This window comes from Cervus elaphus, chromosome 16 (assembly GCF_910594005.1).
Source record: "Cervus elaphus chromosome 16, mCerEla1.1, whole genome shotgun sequence".
Classification (NCBI taxonomy): domain Eukaryota; kingdom Metazoa; phylum Chordata; class Mammalia; order Artiodactyla; family Cervidae; genus Cervus; species Cervus elaphus.
In genome coordinates, this window is record NC_057830.1 from 40,133,039 (window position 1) to 40,158,955 (window position 25,917).

At 51.7% G+C, this 25,917-nt stretch overlaps 1 protein-coding gene across 1 annotated transcript in view; it reads left to right on the plus strand.

Annotated features, from left to right (window-relative positions):
• LOXL2 (lysyl oxidase like 2) overlaps positions 1 to 25,917 on the plus strand; it is a 110,165-nt gene that overhangs the window by 48,929 nt on the left and 35,319 nt on the right. Inside the window, exons 4-6 of the mRNA XM_043870655.1 lie at positions 6,676 to 6,887; positions 12,467 to 12,689; positions 17,756 to 17,939. Of these exons, the coding sequence (XP_043726590.1) occupies positions 6,676 to 6,887; positions 12,467 to 12,689; positions 17,756 to 17,939 (619 nt within the window). The remainder of the gene's footprint in view (positions 1 to 6,675; positions 6,888 to 12,466; positions 12,690 to 17,755; positions 17,940 to 25,917) is intronic.

Sequence of the window (25,917 nt, forward strand, 5' to 3'; positions counted from 1 at the left end):
GGGAGCGGGCCGGGCGGTTTGGCCAGGTCCACAGACTTGCTTGGTCTGTGCCTCGGCACTCCCGCTGGCTTGGAGGGACCAACTGCAGGCGCAGGTGTCGTGCCAGCTTCCTGCGGTCAGCAGCTCTTGCCTGGTCTCCAAGGAAGCAGCCTCTGTTACCTGCTCCACTGCTTTCAGGTTGGAAAATGAAACAGAGCATTTGATTCTCCTGCAGCGTTGCAAAGCTCTTGGTTTATAGAAGGGCCCAGACTGCCAGCTTTCTCCTTCGGTGGTTCGGCACGGCCTCAGCTCTGGTGCTACTCCCATCCCGACCCCCTCCACCCAGGCAGGTCTCCATCACACAATGCTGAGCAACAGAAATCACCGCACTGCCTTCCCTCTTCCCTTTCATCCATCTGGCCCAGTTGGAATCACTGGCTCAAGAATGTTCCCAGGAACTTCTTAGGCTGTGAATTTCAGATTTGATCATCAAAAGGGGATAATTACAGTGTAGCCAGCCTCTTCCAGTACAGCATGTCTCATGCTGTTTACAGATGTTACCCATTTGGATAAACTGACTGAACACGTGCTGATGGTCAGATCAGCTTTTAATTCCATTCAATAGCTATTTATTAGTCTCAGATTTCTAGGGGGAAGAGGGGAAGGTGTTAAATAGCTCAGATGGCAGGAGATCAAATGGATAAAGTGCAGCTATCTCCTTGTCCATCGGTAAGTCACACAAGAAGTGCTTATGCTGTGAAGAGAGGCAAGCCTCGATGTTTGTTTTGCATTAAGCAAAGAATAAAGAGAGTCTTTGTTACATTTCTGGCTTGAGAACTCAACATTTCTAGTTAAACTGCTTTCCTGTAATTGAATTTTTTAAAATGATTATTATTAGTAGTTTATTACAGAAATATGTGAGGACCCACTGTATGTTGTGTCTGGTGCGAGTTGCCGTGAGGAATACGGGAATGAATAAAAAACAGGTCTGTCCTCGAGAGACTCACAGTCTGATGAGATGGCAGAACTCGTGGAAAGATCAATACTACAAGAGAGTCAATATAAGCCAAGGATAAACTGAGGGACTCAGCAAATGCTAGAGAATAAAGACATCAAATCTGTGTGGATGAGATATTTGATGGAGGAGGGGCTTCATGGAAGAGAGGATACTGTCTTTCCCCATCTGCCATGAGTGACTACAAGAGACTTGCTGATCTGGTTGACTAATGTCAACCTCACACAGTTCCTGGGACTGGTATCCTTCAGCTGGTATTCTTCAAATGATTGAATGAGTGAGATTGTTTCTAAGGGTCTGGAGGATGCTCACTGGTAGAGAGAAAGCAAAAAAGGATTGCAGGAAGCAGCTTGATGCTGGCGTTAAAAGAGTGATGCCAGCCTGGCAAGAAGGGATGCTCAAGGCTGGAGAAAGGACAGAGAGGGGATAGGCGGGTCTGATCAGGAAGGCTCTTGACCTGGAGTATAAGACCTCGGGGAGCCACGGGAAGATTTTGAGCCAAACACATGAGCGCACAGTGGTTAGCTGGATGGATATGCCAGCCACGTTTGAGGAGGACTGGGTCAGTCATTCATCTGCCCTGAAGAAACAGAATTGTGATGTTCTTCTCTTACTTCCACAATTCTCACTGCACACCTGCCTGGACCACACACATGGGAAGGAGATGGAAGGGTAGGAAAAGCATGGCTGGGGCAGAATGAGCCATAAGAGCAAGGAAGAGAGAGGGAGCAAGAGGCTTGCGGGCTGCAAACTAGGAGGGCGTTGCCTCGCTCAGTGAGAAGAGGGAAACCAAGGGCATCCTGGGTGCGTTTGGTGTGAGGTGCTGACTTAAGTTGCCAGGGTGGCACCTGGGAAAATGGATGTCTATCTGGAAGCCCATTTTTTAACAATAGCTGCATAGGGGCTTCCCTGGAGGCTCAGTGGTAAAGAATCTGCCTCCCAGCGCAGGAGACAGATCCCTGGTCTGGGAAGATCCCACATGCCGCAGAGCAACTAAGCCCATGCACCACAACTGTGAGCCTGTGCTCTCGAGCCCGGGAGCCACAGCTTCTGAGCCCTCCTGCTGCAGCTGCTGAGGCCCCACTGTCTAGAGCCCATGCTCCTTAACAAGAGACGCCACTGCAGTGAGAAGCCCGAACACCCTAACTACAGAGTCGCCCCGCTCACGGCAACTAGAGAAACGCCCAAGCAGCAATGAAAACCAGCACAGCCAAAAATTAAATAAATAGATACTTTAGAAAATAGCCGAAAAAATAAAAGGCTTTGAGAGCAAGATGCAGGAACTTGTTAGCTGTAGAGGCAAGGGGCTTACTAAGTGAGCAGCAGTTGTGCAGAACGAACCAGTCATCTGTTCTGGTGGGATGATGGGGGACCACTACCTCTGCATCCTCCCACCTGACACCACTCCATGGATGACTTCTCAGGTGGGAAGGCTTGGTCTGATACATTAAGTAATTAATTGCATGATTAAATGATAACTTCTAGAGGGAGGAAGGGGAAGAATTGGACTAAGATCTGGCTCTTGGAAACATGCCCTCCACAGGAGGCGATGAGCCGAGTGCCAGCTTTCAGCAGTGAAGTGCGTCCTTAGAGGGTTGCTTGCCTTGTCTCCCCCTGAATCTTTCCCTGATGCAATCCCCAACTAGACTTTCAAAACTGGTGACTTTTCCTCCTTGGCAATAGCCCCAGACTGTCACATTGTGGAATCTGCAAGTCATTCACAGATGCTGCAAATGTGAAATGTCATTCAAGCACAAGACTGGGAGACCAGCCCTAGTGATCATTCACTTGTCCTTCTTTCCACCACCCCACTAGGTACATAGCAGGGCAGATTATGGCCTCAGGGCACCCTGATTTTCCCCTTTGGAAGGCAGTGATAGTCACTCCCAGGGCTCAGACCCTCCCTGGAGATATGCTGAGTTTTGAGTAGGACAAGTCCAGAAGGTTCTGTGAATTCCTTGGTGGGAAGCCTTTTGGAGAGTTTGGTGAACTCCAGTCTCTGGCCAGAGGGCCAGCCTTCAGACTTTCGAGTTTTAAAAGGGGCCAGATATATTGACGGCTCCTGGGCTCTTGGGCTAAATGTGAAACAGGCAAGTCTAAAGAGACTTCTGTTAGAAAAGAAAAATGTGTATAGGTTTTAGTGTTTCAAATCTTCACTGCTCTTTTGAAGTTGAACTTCTGCGGGGAAAAAAATTTCTAATGCTTGCGGTTATGGAAAGGATTCCAAGGCAGTGAGGTCAGGAGGGCCGTTCTGTGTGTACGTGTTTTCCTATGCAGAGCTCTCTGAACAGCCCCTGTGAGCTCGTTAGCCAGCAGCGAGCCCTGACTGCGTGCCACTGAGGGTTTCCCTGCTGCCCCCTGGCCTGAGTCCAAGGGCAGCTGGGAGGCAGCCCTCTCATCTCACGTACATTCCGGCCTGACTCATAGCTTCTCTGGGCAGGGAGCATGGAGGACTTCAAATGTGGGCTTTTATCGGGCGGACCCCCAAAGGATGCCTCAGAAGGCCGAGTCCCAGGCCCAGGCGTGTCATCTCAGTAGCTGGCAAGGGATGGGATGAAGGCAGAAGGGTGAAGACCCAGAGGCCCACTGTGGTGAGCCTGGGGCATGGACTTAGAGTCAGAACTCAGGTTTCACCCTTGTTTATCTACTTACTGGCTGTGTGAATTTGGAGAAAATGCCAAACCTCACTAAGTTTTCTTGCTTTTCACCTGTAGCCAGCCAGGGTATACCATTAGCCCTCTCACTGGTTGTTATGGGAACTGAGGAAGGGGATGGATGTAACGTTCTGAGTGCAGAGCCTGACACGTAATGAATTGGCTGGCATTTGATGAATGAGTGCTCACATAATCGTTATGATTCAGAGAAGAGCCAGGGCCCCAGGGCTGGGCAGTAGGGAGGAGGCTGGCAGGGTCCTCGGAGGGAGCGACTGTATTTTATGAGATGAATGAATGAATGACTGAGGTGGATTTGAGCCCAAGATGGTGGGAAGGAATTAGTTCTGTGGAGAGAGAAGAGGAGAAGGAACTTGCCTGACTGCTGTCCCAGGGCTTTGCAGGGAAACCCTCTGCATCTTCGTACTGCGTGCACAGACACACACTCCACACAACACACAGACATGTGCACATCCTCCTGCACGTGGACACACAGGAACATGAGCCCCCCTAGAGACACATACATGGATGCACAAGCGCGTGCAGAGACACACATCCAGAGAGACATTCATGACACCAAACACACACACTAGTGCCCACACACACACACGCAGTGAGTCAGTGGGAATACAAGAACAGTGACATCAGTTCTAGCACTTTCTCTCCTCTGAGCCTCATTTCCTGCATCTGGGACCCTAGCTGGCTTGCCCACCGGTTGTTATTCTGCTGAGGGGACACTGCCCAGCCTTAAGACAAGGGTCAGTTGAGCTCCCCCACCCTGGCCTTCCTCCCTCTGGATTCACACCCTGTATCCCAGCTGAGCTGATGCTCCATGGGCCGAGATGAGGGGAAGGGGGCAGGGGGAAGGGGGGAGGGGGAGGATCTGTGAATTTAATCAAGTCTACCCAGCCTGCCTGCCCCGTGCAGCTCTCAGGGCCAACGCCACAGTGGGTAACTTCCTTCTGGGCATCACATATTCCTTACACACTGGAATTCCAGCCTGGCCTCCCGAGGTGGTAAGTCGGAGGAGGGGGCTGGCCCACGAGCCGGTCTAGACCTCCAGCCCTTTCTTGCTCACTCCTGTCCATGTGTCTTGGTGGCGCGAGCCCTGTGGCCTGACTGGGAGCTGTAATGGATCCAAGGATCCAGGCTGGCAAACATAATCCTGCCACTGGCGGCTTTTCTTCCGCTCTGCATGGAAAGGAACCAGGGCTAGATGCCACCCCACCCCCCAACATCCCGGCCAACATACTTTCCACCACCTCGCAGGACTGGGGAAATGGGGCCTGGCTTTGCACCCTGAAGCCAGTGGCAAGGAGACCTGAATCCCTGGGCACCCAAATAATGGTTCTGTTCAAACTCCCAGTTCATTTGCATCCTGGCTGGACTGGGGTGTGGGCACCCAAATCATTGGGTTCCTCTTTGCCAGCGTCCCTGCCCAGTCCCGTGTGGCATGGTTCAGAGAGCATCACACACCAAACCTCAGGTGCTCTCTGCCTCTCTGTGGTCCTGGGAGATCACTGGAGTCACCCAGTATTCTTATCTGGAAAATGGAGATGACACTAACTATAAAGACCTCTATTGTTTGAGGATTAAGTGAGAAAATGCCCAGAAAGTAGTGGTACTTGTTATTGTCCTATTATTGTTGTTGAGCAGTCACTTAGTCGTGTCTTGACTCTTTGTGACCAGGCTGCAGCATGCCAGGCTTCCCTGTCCTTCACTATCTCCTGGATCTTGTTCAAACTCATGTTTATTGAGTCAATGATAACCATCCAACCATCTCATCCTCTGTTGTCCCCTTCTTCTCCACCTTCAATCTTTCCCAGCATCATCCTAGCTGGCTGTAGATTTGGGGCTGAGGTATAGGTGCAGACAGCCAAGGGATAAGGTTGGTTGTGGTTTAGAAGTAGTCCTCTGGGGGCTGGCCCTTTGTCAGATGGATGGAGGAGAGCAGGGAGGCAGGGACTCAGTTGGAGAGCCTTGTGAGAGCTGGTGGTGGACCCTTGGGCAGGGACTGAAAGAAGACAGGCTGGAAGGGAGAGATTCTGGAGCGTCCTTAGTGTTTGGGGCAGATTTGTGAGAACCTTGGAGAAACATAAAAGATATCATCCTGGAAAATTCCAGGTAGGCCCCTGTTCCTCCATCCAGCTTGGCCTGTTGAGGGTGTGGGCTAGGGGCAGGGACAGAGCAGCCCGGTGTCAGGGGCTGGGAGAGGAGCCCACCTTCAACTCCAGCCTTCTCCACATCCTAGCAGGCTCCTGCCTTTTCACTCACTGCCACAGAAATGGGGAGAGGAGAGGGGTGAACAGGGGCTTTCAAGACAAGGGCCTCAAGATATTCAGAATCTTTCCTTTCCTTTCCTTGGCATAGTTGCATGACTGTGTGCATCCCTAGCTCCTGGGCCCCAGGCTTGCCTCTCCTACTTGGCTGGCCTGGGTCCAGACACACACCTCCTTCCCTCCCCCTTCTCTCCAAACCCTCCCCTTTCTCTTTTGGCTTTTCACCCTGAAGACTGCTGACACGAGGGGAGCACATGAGGCGGTGTGCAACATGGCCCCACCAGCTCAGGGTATCTGGGGCTCATCTGCCCAAAATTTCAGTTTTACAGGCAGATTGCTGGGAAGGCACACACACACACTCACTCCCAGGCCTGCACGCAGATGCTTTGGAGTAAAATACAACCATCCGAATGATTTTGCCTCTAGAATACAGCATTCAAGGAATGCGATTCTCTCCTCTGCTCTTTGAGACCCCTGCATGGGGAGGCTGCTGCCCTCTGGTGTTTTTGATAGGATAGAGGAGGAGCGCTGGACTCCCCTAAGTCTCTGATTGCCTGGGTCACCCTGCTGCTTCTCTTCTGGCTCTTGCAGCCCCATTGCATGTGCTGTGTGCTCTTGGGGAGCACCCACAGCCCCCCAAGAGCCCGAGGGGAGAGGTGGGCAGACTCTCAGGATAAGCCCAGTCTGCCGTCACCTCCCCAGGGCCAGACCAGGAAAGTCACCCATCTCCTTCCCCCCCCTCCCCTCCCAGAACATGAACATCCAAGTGGAGGACATCCGGATCCGAGCCATCCTCTCCGCCTTCCGCAAGCGCACCCCGGTGACAGAGGGCTACGTGGAGGTAAAGGAGGGCAAGATGTGGAAGCAGATCTGTGACAAGCACTGGACGGCTAAGAACTCCCGCGTGGTCTGCGGCATGTTCGGCTTCCCCGGGGAGAAGACCTACAACACCAAAGTGTACAAGTAAGGAGTCCGGGTGGGGCCTCTGCGCGGCGGGACTCTGGCCCCAGCTTGTCCTCAGTCATCTCTGCGGTGGCTCAGTGTGCATGTGTGCATGCTCAGTAGACTCTGCGACCCTACAGGCTGTAGCCTGCCAGGCTCCTCTGTCCATGGGATTCTCCAGGCAAGAATGCTGGAGTGGGTTGCCATGCCCTCCTCCAGGGGATCTTCCTGACCCAGGGGCCAAACCTGCGTCTCCTGTGTCTCCTGCATTGCAGGCAGATTCTTTGCCGCTGAGCCACTGGGGAGGCCTGCATTGACCTCGTATCGGATATTTACCCATATATATGCAATCTAGAAAGGCGGTGCTGACGAACCTATCTGCAGCACAGCAATGGAGATGCAGACATAGAATGCAGAGGCCGGGGCCACCTCTGTCCTCTCCCCCCTCGAAGTGATTATTGTGAGAAATCTGCAACTGTTAGGAAAATGAGAAACAGGTCTAGTGGATTCAGTTACATTCATCCTGAGTAAATCTTGTGATGCTGTCATGGTTTCCAAAGTTAGTATCTCCCCAGGCAGGGAAAGGGGACTTAGAGTAATTTGCGGACGGGTGTCCAGTGAAGGGTTTTCAGTCCGTGACAGGCTGGTGTATTGACTGGTCATGGGGTCTTCTTATCTCCTCTAATAAGGATAATAATCTGCTTTACTGAGCACTGACTACACGCCAGGTAGCTCTGTTCTTAGTCTCTCAAGTGTTAGTTGCTCAGTCATGTCCAACTCTTTGTGACCCAATGGCAAGAATACTGGAGTGGGTAGCTGTTCCTTTCTCTAGGGGATCTTCCTGACTCAGGAATCGAACCTGGGTCTCCTGCATTGCAGGTGGATTCTTTATGATCTGAGCCACCAAGGAAGCCCTCTTAGCTGCTTAAGCATCACAATTCTAGGAAGGGGTCTATGTTACAGCTAAAGGAATGAAGTCAGAGAAAGGTGATAAACTAGGAAGTGGCAGACTCAGGATCCACCCCGGGTCTCTGGCAACAGGGTCCACCCTCCTCAAGAGTGCAGACTTACTACCTCTTCCCTTTCAAGCCAAGGAGAGAGGTGGCTTCCAGCCAGGAAACAGGGGTCCCTGCCCCAACTCTCCCCCCAGTCCCTGGGGTCAGTGCAGGCTTTGTTCCTTCCTGGGCTCAGCCTGGCTCCTTAGGTCAGAGCCTCTGGTCCACCGTGAGGGTGAGTGCTGGCTGCCGAGCTGCCTGGTGGTGATTCCTGCCCCAGCCGCCCCAGACATGGCCCAGATCTTCCTGTTTGCACAGGGTGGGATGGGGGCAGGCAGGGTGGTCCCGTTCTCTAAATAGTTTGGAGAATTCCCGCCAGCTGGCTGGCTCCTTCCCTGGAGACACCTTCTCAGCCTTTCCTTCCAATTGGAGCCAAGAAAAGTAGATCCCTTCCCCTGACAGGCTTCCTACCTGCTGGCCCCACTGGAGCCCCCAGCCTGGCACAGGTCTTCGCCCAGTCCTGGGAGCAGGAAGGCTGCCATCAGCCCTGCTCTGTAGCAGGACAGGGTGCCCGAGGCCAGGCAACACGTGGCTTGTTCAGAGGGCTTCTGAAAACCTCCTCCTCAACTGCGGGTGGACCAGAGTCATCTTCTGGCTGTTGAAGGGGGATCACTGACCTCAGGTCCGTTTGGCAGCTGGGCTGCAGATGATCCTCTCACAGACTGGGAAGTGGTACATGTACCTGGAAATTGATCAGACTGAAGCTACAGGGCCCCATCTCCCAGACCAGGAATATTATGTAGTCATTTTCTTTTTCTTAAAGCAAGATCCCATTATTGGTATTGATTTATTGATACACAATTACTGAACAGAGACTGTATTCATGTTGCATCTCGGGAGTTAGGACTCTAAGGCTTTGGTGAGCTGGATGAAACAGGGACCAAAAGGAGGCCCACCAGACCAAATTAGAAATGCTGAGTCCCCTTGGTTTCATGTAGAGAAAGGGATTCAGAAGCCTGGGGAGACTAGAATGTTGCCATGGATTTGTCATCTAAGACAAATGGGTCCAGAAGACAGATGTTTCACCATGACAGAGAGGAATAAATTTGTAAGGGAAGCCCTGACTCCCTCTCTGGTTCTTTTATTTATTTGTTTATTTGTCTGTGTCTGTCTTGGCTGTGGCATGCGAGATCTTTCATTACCATGCACAAGCTCTCTAGTTGTGGCATACGCTCTCCAGTGCTTGAAGGCTCAGTTGCTCCGCAGCTTGAGGGGGTTTTAGGTTCCCTGACCAGGGATCGAACTGTGTCCCCTGCATCGCAAGGAGGATTCTTAACCACTGGACCTCCAAGGAAGCCCCCCCTCCCTGGTTCTTAAGAGCTCCCTGAGGGTTCTTCTCTAAGCCAGACCTCAGGGCTGCAGTCCCTGCAGGTCAGGAAACCTAAAGGCAGTGGGGGTAATTAGATCCCGGGTGGCAGGGACCCGGTGACAGCACTCAAGGCCAAAGGCAAGATGGGCGTGGCTACTAAGTGGCCAACAAAGTCGAAGCAGCAATCAAAATAGACTGGCCCCTGCAGACTTGTGGGGTTGACCAGTTGATCCAGCTGGCTGTCTCATGGTGTTCCCAGGAATGAAATAGGAAGCCTGTTTGATTCTTATTCAATGTGTAAAAGCAGAAAAGTTCTAGGTTAAGAGAACAAAAACCTGATCTGAATCATAAAAACAGGTCCAGCCCCTCAATGTCCAGACTTGAGAAAGTTTACAGACCTATAAGCCCTTGAATGAAGAGGAGGCCAGGTCTCCTTGAAGAAGGACTGTGGCACACTGCCAGAAGTGTACCCTGTTAGTCATTTACCCAACGGGACCTATGACCTTTTACCAAGGTCACTGTATTGTACACTGGAGAAAAGGAAATGATCAGAACTGTCAGGAACCACTGGACACAGGCTCTGAATGGACCCTGGTTCCAGGGACCCAAACATCACTGCGGCCCACAGTCAGAGTATGGATGTCAGGTGATCAGTGGAGGTTTGGCGCAGGTCCATATCACAGTGGGCTCGGTGGGTCCCCGAACCCACGCTATGGTTATTTCCCTGGTTCCAGAATGCATAATTGAAGTGGACAGTCTCACAGAGCTGGCAGAATCCCTCCCAAGCCTGGTTTGCTCCTTGGCTGGAGGAGAGCCAGGTGGACTTCTCATTTTCAGTTGAATCAGTTCAGCTCAATGTTACCCAGCCATCAGCCTAGATGCCTCTTTCTCAAGCAACCTTCCCGCTTGGCCAGTGCCTGTCCTGTAACTCCAGTCGCCCACCATCAGGCCTAGAGTGGGTTGTCCATGTGTGCATGTGCGTGCTAAGTCACTTCAGTTGAGTCCGACTCTTTGTGACCCCATGGACTGCAGCCTACCAGGCTCCTCTGTCCATGGGATTCTCCAGGCAAGAATACTGCAGTGGGTTGCCATGCTCTTCTCCAGGGGATCGTCCCAACCCAGGGACAAAACCCACGTCTCTAATGTCTCCTGCATTGGCAGGCAGGTTCTTTACCTCTAGAGCCCCCTGGGAAGCCCCTCCATCCTCCCCAGTGCCTCCTGTCTGCATCCCCACGTCTGCATCCCGGGGTGGGGGAGGGGTGGCCTGTGAGAGTGACTCATGGGGGCGGGGTGGGCTGCCCTGGTGGAGGCCTGTGGAGGGTTGCATTCCTGTGATCTGATGTCAGAGGACAGAGGGGCTCTCTGGGGAGGGAAGAGCAGCTCTGTCTGCTGAGGGAGCCTCTGTGTTGAGAGCTCAGCACATCTGTTCCTGGGAGAGGCTGGTGGTCACTGAAAACTGGGAGCTAGAAGATGTTCCGATGCAGTGAGATCTGACCGCTCCCCGTGCCCCTGACATCCCCTGGGTGTGTTTGCTTGCCTGACTTGTGTCTAGCAAGCTACAATATCCTACCCACCACAAGTGTGATCTGCTGTCCCAGGTACGAGTGTCATGGGAAACAAACTGGAGGTTGTGTTTCCAAGAGCAGGGCTTTCCAGGGAATGGGGAGGGGCGGTGGCTCTTGGAATTCTTTTTCACTTCTTCTTTATTCATTTATTTTGGCTACGCTGGGTCTTCATTGCTTTGCACAGGCTGTCTCTTGTTGCGGCGAGCGGGATCTACTCTTTGTTGCGGTGCAAACGTTTCTTGTTGCAGTGGCTTCTCTTGTTGTAAAGTACAGGCTCTAGGGTGCATGGGCTCTGTAGCTGCAGCTCCCAGGCTCTAGAGCACAGGCTAAGTAGCTGTGATGTGTGGGCTTAGGTGCTCCGCAGCATGTAGATCCTCCCGCACCAGGGGTCGAACTTGTGTCCCTGCATTGGCAGGCAGACTCCCATCGACTGTGCCACCAGGGAAGCCCTGGCTCTTGAGATCATTAACAGTCCTCCTGTGTCGTTCTGTGCTCTGGCTGTAGCTATGTTGAGCGCAAACCCTGAGCTTTCCAAGACAGTCCTTTTTCTTCCAAGGATTCTGTGTCGTTGAATGCATAGACTAGAATAACTACCAGTCACAGTTTTTGGTAAGGAGAGATATCAGTGGCATCTGTCAGGTTTGTCCTTCCTCTCTGTTCACATCCCATTCACTCTGAGGCAAAGCAGAAACTTCCAGGCCTGCTAGACCAGTAGGGACAGGACTCCGCTTCTGTTCATCTGGGGCCAACTTGCCCTGGGCAGCCCCTCCTCTGGGCAGTCCGGCAGCAGTGCGTCTCACTGGATTCTGCCAATCACCGATGAGCCCACAGACTTCAAAGACCCGGGACAGGAGAGAGGGAAGGGTAGCTTCCCCCCTTCGCTGCTTTGGTAACCACAAGTCTGTTTCCTATGTCTGTTGAGTCTGTTTCTGTTTTGTAAATATTTTGTAATATTTGTTTTAGATTCCACACATAAGTGATATCCTAGGATATTTGTCTTTTTCTGTCTGATTTACTTCACTTAGTATAATCATCTCAAGGTCCGTCCATGTTGTTGCAAATGACGTTATTTCATTCTTTTTTTGGCTGAGGGATATCACATTGTGTTTGTCTCTCCAAGATCCCTTTTTACACTTTGCATCTATAGGCATCAGTATCATATGTCACTACACTGAGTTAGGGGCTTCCCAGGTGGCGCTATTGGTAGAGAACCTGCCTGCCAGTGCAGGAGATGTAAGCGACTTGGGTTCGGTCCCTGGGTTGGGAAGATCCCCTAGAGGAGGGCATGGCAATCCACTGCAGTATTCTTTCCTGGAGAATCCTATGGGCAGACAAGCCTGGTGGGCCATGGTCCATAGGGTCACAAAGAGTCAGACGTGACTGAAGCAACTTGGCATGCACACACACTGAGTTAGACCCTTGTCTCCTAGAACGTGAGCTCCCTGGAAGCGGGAAGCCATGACTGCCCTTCCAGGTCTGGCTCCCCAGTGCCCAGCATGACCAGTGAGTGCTGGCAGACATGCCCTGCAGAGCCCTGTCTGGAGCAAGACTGAACTGCAGGAGTGGGGACCATGTCTGACCCCCGGGCAGGGGTCAGTTGCCCAGCTGTGGACGAAGGGAGGGGTGGGCAGCGTGATGTCTTGGTCACCTGCCCTGTCTCGCCTTCCGCAGAATGTTTGCCGCCCGCAAGAAACAGCGCTACTGGCCATACTCCATGGACTGCACAGGCACGGAGGCCCACATCTCCAGCTGCAAGTTGGGCCCTCAGGTGTCGCTGGACCCCGTCAAGAACGTCACCTGTGAGAATGGGCTTCCGGCTGTGGTGAGCTGTGTGCCCGGCCAGGTCTTCAGTCCTGATGGACCGTCAAGATTCCGGAAAGCCTACAAGCCAGAGGTGAGGATGGAGTGGCAGATTTGGTACCTGGAGGGGTGGGCTGGTGGTTAAAGGATCAGACAGGGACCCCCCCCCACTCCCCCCGCCAAGAGAACCGGCAGCAACTCGGACCACTTTTCTAGAGGGCAGGAAGATGCAGGACACTTGTCAGGGCCAGCCTCATTGACAGATGCCGCTGGTGGGGTGTGACCAGCAGCTAGGAGCCTGTCCCCAGTCACGAGCACCCCTACCTGTCCTTCTGACACTGCTGCTCACCTCCGAGACTAGTGTGCCCCCAGGGCAGACAAACACCGCGAGAGGGCTGTGCCTCACTACGGACCACCACAGGTTCTGTGCGCTGTCTGTGGACCAGCACGAAGGGTCGGGGTGGGCGGTGAGAACTAGGGGCTTCTGGGAGATTCCCTGAGAAATCAAGCATCCTAGAGCCGTTGGCAGGCTGCTCCGGTGGCTTAGATGGGAAAACAATTCGCCTGCAACGCAGGAGACATGAGTTCGATCCCTAGGTCAGGAAGATCCCCTGGAGAAGGGAATGGCCACCCACTCCAGTATTCTTGCCTGGAGACTCTCATGGACAGAGGAGCCTGGCGGGCTACAGTCCATGGGGTCGCAAAGAGTCAGACACGACTGAGGGACTAACACTCACTTTCAGAGCCGTTGGAAATGTGATCCACCTCTCAAAAGCATAAGAAATCAGATACAATGGTTTTCAAACAGGTTTTACTTATTCTGCATCAGAAAGAATAACAACTTTTAAAAGCTTTCACAGAGTTAGTACAGAAAGGCCCTACATATGGATGACTTTTCTTCTAAGAGTACGTTAAAAATCCAGTTTGTACATAAGTCCAGCAAAATTAGCCTAGGTACCCAACTAACACAATCAGTTATGTACCACTGCTTTTACATTTGCTTCTGGACGTCCTAGGCTTGAAATAAAAATGTGGTACTGCTATATTCTATGGGCTTTCCTGGTGGCTCAGTGATAAAGAATCCACCTGCCATTGCAGGAGACAAGGGTTCGATCCCTGGGTCAGGAAGATCCCCTGGAGAAGGAAATGGCAACCCACTCCAATATTCTTGCCTGGGAAATGCCATGGACAGAGGAGCCTGGTGGACTACAGTCTATGGGGTCGCCAAGAGTCGGATACGACTTAGTAACTAAACAACAACAACTACATACTATACTACCTGCACAGATATGTGTATATACACTACAGTGTATAGTACTTATAGTAAAATACAGAAAAGCACGACACTCGGAGAGGGTGCAGCCAAGTGACAGTGGACGCTGAACACTAACTCACTTACGTGACTGGACATGCAAACACAAGTTCACATCTTTGAAAGTTCACAACTTGAAGGTTCATACATAGGGGACTTCCTGTAAATGGAAACATGTCGTCACCACATCTATGTTATCTGTGCCTCTTATCACGCTGTATGTTTGTGAATCAGTACCTGCATGTGGGGGGAGGTGTATTAAAGAGGTGTGGATGCACATCTGAATTTTCATCCCCATCTCAACGGATTGATTCCTCAGGACCGGTGAGCTGTCCCGGCCAAGGCAGGCTTGATGACTCCTCTAAAGAAGAAAAGTGAAAGAAAGTGAAAATGTTAGTCACTCAGTATTGCCTGACTCTTTGTGACCCCATGGACTATAGCCCACCAGGCTCCTCTGTCTGTGGGAATTCTCCAGGCAAGAATACTGGAGTGGGTTGCCATTCTCTCCTCCAGGGGATTCCCAACCCAGGCATCGAACCCAGGTCTCCCGCATTGCAGGGGGATTCTTTACCACCATTTGAGCTACTCGGGAAGCCCCCCTGAAGAAGAGCAAGTGCACTATCCTCTCTTCCCTCGGAAATCACCAGTTGGCTCATCTTTTTTCCCACTCTCCTTTTCGCACATATCCCTAAAGGTTCTCTGTGACATGCATGTCTGGAAACTACTAATCCGGGCCAGTGTGTGGGAACAGTAGAGGGATGGTGTAGGAAAAAGAGCTAATCATTTATTAACGAATGATGCCCTGTGCCAGACAAAACTTGGGAATTGGTATTTGGGGGGAGGGGATAGCAACAGCCCCTCCCCAAGTCGAGGCAGCCTCACTCTGCATCTGCTGTCCCCTCCCCCATCTCTCCCCCCATGCGTGCGTTTGTGCTAAGTCACTTTAGTCGTGTCTGACTCTGTACCACCCTATGGACTATAGCCTGCCAGGCTCCTCTGTTCATAGGATTCTCCAGGCAAGAATACTAGAGTGGGTTGCCATACCCTCCTCCAGGGGATCTTCCCGACCCGAGGATCGAACCTACATCTCTTGTGTCTCCTGAATTGGCAGGCAGGTTCTTTACCACTAGTGCCACCTGGGAAGCCCCCCACCCCATCTCCCTCTCCAATCTCTCCTTTCCATCAACATCTATCAACCTGCTCATGGATAGGGAATGAGCCCCTATCTACTTGTCCAGTAGAAACGGGAAACTGATGCAGAAACCAGATAAACAGCTTTGGATGCTGTATTTGGAAAGGCTGGGGTGGTATATTTGGACAAAAGAATAAGCCTTAAATAAAGGCGTGAGATGAATGCAGCAAGTCCAGGCATCGACCAGAGGATGTGGGAACTCTTTGGGGTGTCTTCCAGACACTTCTGGCCAGCAACCAGCCCTCCCGCACCCTCAGTCTGCCCCACAGGGGCCTCCAAACTTCACGGACCTGACCACACATCTCACGTGTGCCGGCAGGCCACACAGGCACACCTGGACAGTGCCAGCCCCCACGGCCCCTCGCTTCCCCCCCCAGCCACATGATTTGATGGCCACATCCTTTCCACAGTCTCAGCCTGAGCCTCTGAGCTTGCCTCATGTGTCATCCAGAATACCAGGTCCTACTGTTTTGGATTTCCTCTTACTGTGTGGTTGAAAGCAGAGGAATCAAGTTATACCAAACCAATTAAAAAAAAAAAAAGATCAAGCGAGGCTTACATCACATTTTCCCTTCTTTCTTTTCCTCCAGGGCCAGCTGACTCTGCCTGGCCACTGCTAGATGGGGTGAGGTTACTTGGAACTCTGCCTCCCACAAGCTTGAGTCACGGACAGTCTGCTCCATGGGAAGGGGACCCTGGAATCTGGCTAGGCAGCTTGGGAAGGGAAGTGGGGGGATGGGAAAGTCATGATTCTACAGCCGTCTGGCTGGATGCAGCAGTTGTATTTGTCGTGTTCTGCTAAAGCTAGAATGAAGATTCCTGAAGCCAGTGAGGGGTTTTGTAGCCCCTCCCTGTCCCTCTTTTCTTCCCCCTCTATGCCAGGTCAGTAAACTGGGGTGCAGGCCTTGACTAGAAGATGGGGACACAGCCTCTTGTTTGATGTCTTGCCTTTCAAGGTGACCGGTGGTGGTTTTCTTAGAGGTGATGGTGGTTTTAGTTGCTCAGTCATGTCCGACACTTTCAACCCTGTAGACTATAGCCCACCAGGCTCCTCTGTCCATGGGATTCTCCAAGCAAGAATACTGGACGGGGTTACCATTCCCTTCTCCAGGGGATTACCATTCCCTTCTCCAGGGGATCTTACCAACCCAAGGATCGAACCCGCATCTCATGCATTGCAGTCTCCTGCATTGCAGGTAGATTCTTTACCGACTGAGCCACGAGGGAAGCTCAAGGTGACTGGTATATGTTAATGTTTGAAAGACGCCACCACCAACCAGGCCTGCCTCATTCCGGGGTGGGATGGAAGTGGGATGCCTCCTCAGTGAGTGGGATGGAGTCCGGGGCTGTGAACTGCAGAGGCCAAAGTAGGACAGTGACTCTGGTCTGATCCCACACACACAGAAGGGCTGCAGTTACTCCACACTCCCTTTGTATTGAATCAAATAGAAGCAATCATTCAGAACCTCACAGCCTTCTGAGTTACCCATCCCCAATGTGCGCGTGCACACACACACACAGAAACGGATGCAAAGCAGGGTATGTGGGCAGATGGGAGTCAAATGACCCATCTCCTATCTTGTAAGGTATGACCCAGTGGGATTAAGATGCTTGTGAAGAATGGGTCTTACTCCTGTGCAATTATAAATAAACCCCCTAAGACTATTAAGGCTTCAAGGCCAATGGTGAGCAATTAGGGGCAATTAAACTATAACTGGGCTTCCCAGGTGGCATGGTAGTAAAGAATCCACCTGCTAATGCAGGAGACACAGGAGATGGGGGTTCAATCCCTGGTTTGGGAAGATCCCCTAGAGAAGGAAATGGCAACCCACTCCAGTATTCTTGCTGGGAAATCCCATGGACAGAGGAACCCAGCAAGCTGCAGCCCGTGGGGTCACAAAATAGTGGGAGGCGACTTAGTGACTGAACAACAAACTGTAACCACCTGCTCTCTCTGAATAGCTGGCGGGGCTGTGTCTCCTGAAGGGCTGGCCTGGTCTGGGCTTGGAGTAGAGTCGGGAGTTGCAGAAGCAGGAGTGGTGACCAGGCTGAAGTCCAGCTGCAGGACAGATGTGGGTCTTAACCAGTGGGAGGCGCCCCATCCCCTTGTCTGGGCAGAACTCCAAGTCTTGGCTGCCTCGATCAGGCCCCGCCTTCTCACCCTCTGTCTTCCTTCTCCTGCCTCTCATGGGCCTGCAGGGCAGGATTCTTGCGGTGTGATCACGTTAGTGCCCCGGAATCTCCCCTAGGGCTGGACAAGCACTCTGTTACCCGTCTGATAGAATTAGGATCGTTTGGAATCTGCAGACTTTGTGGGTAGGAGCGTCTTTCGATAGTGCTGAAGCTTCAGGTTCTGGAGTGAGGGCGTGGAGGGAAGGGCCTAGTGGTTAGGCCCTAGAACAAGGATGGACAGGGACGAGGGGTTGATGAGAGTCCCTGAGGGGCGGCCCGTGGTCCAGGACAAAGACTGCAAGGGGAGCCTGCAGAGCGCTGGACACACAGTGAGCATGCGCGCTTCCCGTCCCCTCCGCAGACGCTCGCTCAGACGGCGCGCTGTCAGCTCCTAGTCTGGTGCCTGGGTTTGGAGTGGGGAGGCGGGGGGCATCGTGAAGAGAGGGCAGCAGGCTGTGCTCAGCAAGACGGTGTATCTCTTCAGCAACCCCTGGTGCGGTTGAGAGGTGGCGCCAACGTCGGGGAGGGCCGCGTGGAGGTGCTCAAGAATGGAGAATGGGGTACCATCTGCGACGACAAGTGGGACCTGGTGTCTGCCAGCGTGGTCTGCAGAGAGCTGGGCTTCGGGAGTGCCAAAGAGGCCATCACGGGCTCCCGGCTGGGGCAAGGTAAGGCGTGGGGAGAGCGTTCCTTGGCCTCTCTTCACAGAAAGCATCACGTGGGAGCCCAGCCTGGGCTGGCTTTGTCCTTTCCAGTCCCTCTGGCTTTGCCTCCTCCCTCCAGCACCTGCTTCCCAGGTGGTGCTAGTGGTAAGGAACCCTCCTGCCAATGCAGGAGACATAAGAGACACGGGTTCTATCCCTGGGTTGAGAAGATCCCCTGGTGTAGGAAATGGCAACCCACTCCAGTATTCTTGCCTGGAGAATTCCGTGGACAGAGGACCCTGGCGGGCTACAGTCTGTGGGGTCGCAGAGAGTCGGACACGACAGAGTGCACACCCACATATCCAGCACCCCTGCTGTGTCAGACAGTCCTACACCTCTCTCCAGGTAGTTCAAGCTGGAAGGGAGTTAGAGAACATTGTCCCCATTTTATGGATTTGGAAGCTGAGGCCCCGAGAAGGAAGTAAACAACCAAGATAAGACAAATTAGCAACCATTGGATATTCTAACAGAGGTTTCCCAACTCCTAACCCAGTGCTCCCCACGGCCCCACTGAGAAAGTTGGAATTTCCAGGCCCTTTCTCCAGGAGAAGAACTCAGAATTCATGAGGCTGTGGACTACCCCAGGCACAGAATCCCAAATCTTACTTTTCCCCCCTAGGTTAGTGCTATGAACATTCTCTCCCTGCCACCAGAGGTTGGGAACAGTTTGCCCTTCACCCAGTGTCTTGAGCTGCTAAGAGAAAAAGGGGCCTGGTTTTTGTTAAGTGTCCTAAACAAATCTTTCTTCTGAGCAAGGAGCAAAAGTATAGGAAGCTTTCAAGCCCGTCACCCTGTTGAGAGGAATGTTGTAAACATGATATGACAGCTCAGTAGGTAACTTTCTCTTCCGAGCCCTGTGAAGACCATTGCTCGGTGTCAGCCCCTGTCCTGCAGAGAATGGAATCTTCGCTCCAGACTCTGCAGCCCAGAGAGCATCCAGCCTTCCCCCCAGAGAACTGTGTTGAGCAGAGGAGAACAGTCTTCTGGAATCTTCTCACCACTGACCCCCAGGGAGGCTGCTGCAGCCCGGGGATTGCTGTGGTTTGTAGAGGGTGGGGAGGAAGGAGAGCGGGCTGCAGGCGAGGGTGGGCTGTCCTGTCCTGTGGGGAGAGGATGTTTCCACGCTGTCAGACATAGGGCCGTCGCCCTGTAGAAAGGAATGTGGTTAGGTCATTGATCACAGCCTGAAGGAAATAATAGCCAGTGGACCCGAGAGAGTCTTAGAATCATAGATGGCATTGCTGCAGAAGAGCTCAGAGGTCATCTGGTCCAAGAGATGAGAAATCTGAGGCTCCAGAGAGCAAGTCTGAGGCCACACCCATGGTTAGTGGCAGAGAAGCGTGGAAACCTACATCTTCTCACTCTCAGATGTAGGTTTCTCCCTCGTCCCCACCTTGTCTCATCCTGCTTGCCTTCAGAGCATCTCTTACCTCTGTTCTCCAACCCCCGCAAGCTTCCCAGGTGTTTCCACTGAAGTTTGAGGGTCTTGGATGGACTTGAACTTTGAGTTCCAGCTGGTAGTGACCCCACATGACACTCCTCCTCCTTCCCTGTCGTGGTGAGCTCCTTGTGGCTCCCTTGGGCCTCAAATAGCCCCGGAGTCCATTGTACTTATTGGCTAGTGCATTGGTTTGTGGTCTGCCAAGGCCCCCAGGACAGAGACCACTCACTCCGAGGAGTGAGCAAGCACTGGATGACATAAACATTCCGCTTTTCATGGGTGTGTGCTGTCTGACCTAATTATTTCACTGCCCGGAGCAGCCAAGCGTTTCCAAGGGCCCACGGAACTCTTGGAGAAAGAGACAGCTGGCATTGTCAGTGCTGTCCTTGAAAGAACCATTGGATGATTTATCACCTGCTGCCACGCTGGATGGATCACCACCTCCGGTAGGCAGGAAGGGAAAAGTCCACTTTCGATGTCAAGTCACAGAGGAGCAGACAGGGTCTGTCCTCAGCTCAGGCTGTGGCTTGTGGACCAAATGACCACACCTACAGTGACGGTGGAGAAAGGGCAAGGGCTGAGGGTTAGGCAATCTGAGTCCTGGTCCCGGCCCTGCCACCTACATGCCTGGTGACCTTGAGCAACCTTCTGGGCCTCAGATTCTTCACTGGGTTCACAGTGTCTGAGGTTCTGTCTGGCTCCAGCCTCCTGTTCTCACCAGCGTTAGGTCAGAGTCAGGCACTGCGCTTTGTGTTCTGAGATCCCCTGAACACATCTGGATTCCAGTTACCTGTTCACACACCCGCCTCCCCCTGTGCCCAGCTTATAGCACTCTGTGTGTGCTGTGTATGTGTGTGCTAAGTTGCTTCAGCCGTGTCCAACTCTTTGCAACCCTATGGACTGTAGCCCGCCAGGCTCCTCTGTCCATGGGATTCTCCAGGCAAAAGTACTAGCGTGGGTTGCCATGCCCTCCTTCAGGGGATCTTCTCCACCCAGGAGTCAAACCAATGTCTCTTCTGTCTCCCACATTGGCAGGCAGGTTCTTTACCACTAGTGCAGCCTGGGAAACCCTATAGTGCTCTGGGGATATTCATTTTATCAAGAATAAATGAATGAGTTCCAGTTGCACCAGCAGGATCAGTTGAACAACCACTTGGTCAAGAATTTGCAACTCTCCCAGGCATCCCTAGTGATCCAGTGGTTAAGAATTTGTGCTTCCACTGCAGGGGGCCAAGGTTTGATCTCTAGCTGGGGACCTAAGATCCTGCATGCCAAGCAGTGCAGCCAAAAGAAAATTCTAACACTCCAGACCCATGCTATCCCATAGACATAAAACGGAAAGTGTTAGTTGCTTGGTCATGTCCAACTCTTTGAAGTCACATATATAATGTTATTTTCTAGTAGCCATGTAAAGAACAAATAAAAAGGAACAGGTGAAATTCTTTTAAGTAATCTATTTTCTGTAATAATATATATAATATTTCCAAAATATTTTGATTTCAACATTTGATCAATACAAATGCTCTTAATGAGATAGTTTGCAGGTGGGGTACTGACTCTCTGAAATGCAGGATGCGTTTTGCACTTGCAGCCCATCTCAGTCTGGACTGGCCACATTCCAGGGGCTCAGTGAGGCAGCAGCCTCTGTGCTGGATGGAGCCCCTCAAGATCAGTCCCTTTCAGACCCTTTGGCCTGAAATCTCTGATCAGAAATACCGACAGCGTATGCCACGCATGTAAAGCCTGAACAAAAGCCTCCAGAAACAGTGCTAACACGCAGAACAGATTGCGCTGTCCGAGTCTGTTCTACTGTGGTCTTCAAAGACTAATGGCAACCTGCAGCTGATGGTGGGTCCAAAGTCCATAACATTGTTCTGAGAGGTTGGCCATGGCTTCTGTCTCACATCCTTCTCCTGCCCTGGGCCCGTGGTCACAGGGTTCAGGTTGGGGAAAAGCAAGGCCAAGGTGGAGCTGGGGGAGGCACAGTGAGTGGATGGACAGTCCAGAACCCAGGATGTGGGGAAAGCTGGGGTTCACGATGCAGCGGGTCAAACCCAGATCAACAAAAGGAGCTAGGAGCTCACAGACACTGCTGGGCGAGCTCGGCTGGACATCCAGGCTGGTATTCTTCAGTAACACCTCACACCCTGCTCAACTCACAGCAAAACTGGGTGGTATAGGGAAGAGTGTAAGAAATCCTGGCTCTTCCATCTCTGCACTCTGCCCTGGTGTGCCATGAATATGCAGGCTTCAGGAAAGTGGGTACTGCCCTCCCAGGCCTGGTCCCCAGAGGTCTAGAGATAGCCACATCAGTTTACATCAGTTAGGCCAGTAGGAGACTAAGCAGTTGTTTAATCTCTAAGCCGTGTCCGACTCTTTGTGACCCCGTGGACTGCAGCCCACTAGGCTCCTCTGTCCATGGGATTTCCCAGGCAAGAATACTAGAGTGGGTTTCATTTCCTTCTCCAGGGGATCTTCCTGATCCAGGGATCGAACCCGGGTCTCCTGCATTGCAGGCGGATTCTTTACCACTGAGCCACTTGGGAAGCCCCAAACAGTTGTTAGTTGGAGTCTGAAGTATTAAGGCTTTTGTGTTAATCTCTTCTCTCCTGTCCAGTCTCAGAGTTTAGCAGTCCATACACATTTGTTGAGTATTGTTTGGGCTGGAGCTTGGAACAGAGAATTCATTTCTTCTGCAGACATTTCTAGTAATGGTTTCTGCACTCCAGGAAGTTACCTCAAGTGGATGAAATAAGAAATAGCACCAAAGGCATTTTACACTAACAAATAGGTGATGATATATAAGAAATTATCCTGATAATATTAGGAAAACCTCGAATGAACTTTTTGACCAACCCAGTATTCTTATCATTTATTGAGTCCCTGGTAACTTGACACAATTGGTCTCATTCAGTCTTCAAAAGCCCAGTCCTACAAGAGAGACATTGTTATTGCCTTTTACAGATGGGGAAAGTGGAGTTCAGAAAGGTCCCGTCACTTCCCAAGGAGATGCAGGCTGAATCTGCTCTAAGGCTGAAGCTGCAGCTCACTGCCTTGTAAGCGAGAGAGAAAGATGTAAAAAGTAAATGCTGCAGATGAGAGTGAGGCTGTTCAGGCTGAGCCACAAGGAGAAAGGACTCACAGTGCTCCCTGAAGGCAGACCTCTACTTAGATGGGCAGAAAGGAGGAGGTGTTCCAGGAGGGAGGAGGCAGAGGGAGCACCCCTAGACGATGGAGAACATAGGCACTTCAGCTGCTCAGCTCTCTCCCAGAGCAATCTGCCACTCTTTCCAGCAAAGGGCTTCCTCCCCTGACTCTCCTGAAAGAACTTCAGAAGCTCAGCAAAATCATGCTGTGAGTCAGGCTGCCTGGTGTGAGTCCTGGTTCCTCTGTTGGGCCATTACTTTATCCTTGGTCCCCAGTGGGGTCCACTCTGTTGAGTTGTTGGGGTGACGAAATGAGTTAATATAAACAATGTGTTTATGACAGAATCCAAAACATAGTGAGTGCTCAGTTTTTATTAGTACCATCTACCACCAGCATCACCATCACCACCATCATCATCACCACCACCATCATTGTCATCACCACCGCTATCACCACCATCCTCATCACCACCACCATCTACCACCAGCATCGCCATCACCACTACCACCACCGTCATCATCACCACCACCATCAGCACCGCCATCACCACCACCACCATCATTGTCATCACCACCATTATCACCACCACCATCATTATCATCACGATCACCATCACCACCATCACCATCACCACTACCACCACCATCCTCATCACCACCACCATCAGCACCACCATCACCACCATCGTCATCACCACCACCATCATTGTCATCACCACCATTATCACCACCATTATCACCACCATCACCATCATGATACCACAACTGCCACCATTCTCATCACCACCATCATCACCACCACCACCATCATTGTCATCACCACCATTATCACCACCATCCTCATCACCATCATCACCACCACCACCGTCATCATCACCACCGCCACCATCATCATCACCACCACCACCATCATTGTCATCACCACCATTATCACCACCATTATCACCACCATCCTCATCACCATCATCACTACCGCCACCATCATCATCACCACCACCACCATCATCACCACCACCACCGTCATCATCACCACCGCCACCATCATCATCACCACCACCACCATCATCACCACCACCACCATCATTGTCATCACCACCATTATCACCACCATCCTCATCACCATCATCACTACCGCCACCATCATCATCACCACCACCACCATCATCACCACCACCACCGTCATCATCACCACCGCCACCATCATCATCACCACCACCACCATCATCACCACCACCACCATCATTGTCATCACCACCATTATCACCACCATCCTCATCACCATCATCACTACCGCCACCATCATCATCACCACCATCATCATCACCACCACCACCATCATCACCACCACCACCATCACTGTCATCACCACCATTATCACCACCATCCTTATCACCACTGCCATCACCACCATCATTGTCATCACCACCATCCTCATCACCACCACCGTCACCACCGCCATCACCACCACCACCATCATCATCACCACCATCATTGTCATCACCACCATCATAACCACCATCACCACTACCATCATCACTATCACCACCAGCACCATTATCACCACCACCATCACCATCATCCTCATAATCATCTAACAAGCCTCTGCTCTAACTGCACGTCCGAGTCCTAGGTTGCTGCCTGTTTCTGAGCCCATCTTAGTTCATGAGCCATGGCCCTGCTTGCTTCAGAGTCTCTGTTTGGAATCTGTATTTTGCACAGTGTTTCTGCTCTGAGTCCTTGGGTGTTTCTAGCCCTAGTGACTGATGTATTTGTTGGGGTTTTTTTTGGCGGGGGAGCTGCACTATGTGCCATGTGAAATCTTAGTTTCCCAACAAGAGATCGAACCCGTGCCTCCTGCAGTGGAAGCACAGACTCTCAACCACTGGAACATCAGGCAAGTCCTGACTGATGTGTTTTTATAAATTTTATGAAATTCCAAGGAATTGGAAGTTTCTTCATTTATGAATTTCCAAGGAAATGGAAACTTGGCTCTTACCCATTACAGTGGGTTGCTCCTAGAAGTTAATTTTTGGCCTCAGAGTCTAGATCCTAGGTGTCTCCAGAAACCCAGAGCCAAGGGTCCCTCCTTGGGGCTCCAAAGTGAAGAGAGTCACCTCCATCTTTATCATGTACCACATTATATTACAAGTCTGTCTTAAGTGTCTACATCCCCCAGGCATGAACTGTGAGCTTGTCATGACAGGGACTGTTGTATTCTTCTGTGAGTCCCCAACAGAGGCTGACAGAGGCTGACAATCAACAGACACTTACTGAAGTCAAGGGTGTCCATTCAGACACTGTTTGCAGCACCTCCTATTTGCTAGTCTCTGGTTGGTAATCCCCAAGGAACATAGATGTAATGCCTGCCCTTGTGGGACCTCCAGCCCAGTGGGGGATCAGACAGACATTGAACAGAGAGCCACCAGAATACAGCATGAAGTGGAGTGCTCAGTGAAGGTGACCTGAGGGGACCCAGCTTCAATGAGGCTTAGAAAGGTTGTGCCATTGAAGTGACATCAGACCTGAGCCCTGAAGGTTGAGCAGGAGCTGACTGCTGAGGAGAAGGAGGAAGAGGGTCCAGGCAGAGGGAATAGCCAAAGGAGAGACATGTAGTCAAGCTGGGGAGGAGCAAGCATAGCTGGGACTCTTTGTGGAGGCCGGTCCCTGTTTGTACCATTTGGGAACTAATTGTACCCTGAACTGCAGTGAGATACTGTTACAGGGATTAAGACAGGGGAGTGACATGATTAAACATGCATTAAAAAATCTCTTGGGTTGTGCGTAGGGAATATTTTGGAATAAGCAAGTAGGAGGAAGACTTGAAGCGATGTCATTTGTCCAAATGGGAGGTGACAGAGTTAGATGAGTGTGGTGGTGGCAGAAATGAGAAGCACTGAGATTTGGGGGGAGTGAATAGGACATGATGATGGATTGCTTGTCTGTGGATGAAAGAGGAGGAGGTGATGCCTCTGGGTTCTGGCAAGAGCCAGGAGGATGGAGGTGCTGCTTCCTGAGTTAGGGAGATGCTGTGGAGAAGCAGATTAGGAAAGGTCCTCCTGCTGAAAGCAGAAAGAACAAAAGCAAATGACTCTTTCAAGTTCTCCCTGAAGGGGAGGAAAGTGACAGGCCAGAAGGAGGTGTGGGGCCAGGGGAGGGTCGTCATAAAGATGGGAGGTTTTATGGGATCAGATGAGTGCTGAGGGATGGACCCAAACCAGAGGATGATGGTGAAGATCAAGAGAGAGAGGAGATCACGGATCAGGGCAGGTTCCAAGGTGGGGTCGGAGCAGCGCAGAGCTCCCATAAAGAGCTAGGCCTGGGTCCAGCTTGCTGGGCTAGACAGGGGAGACGTGGT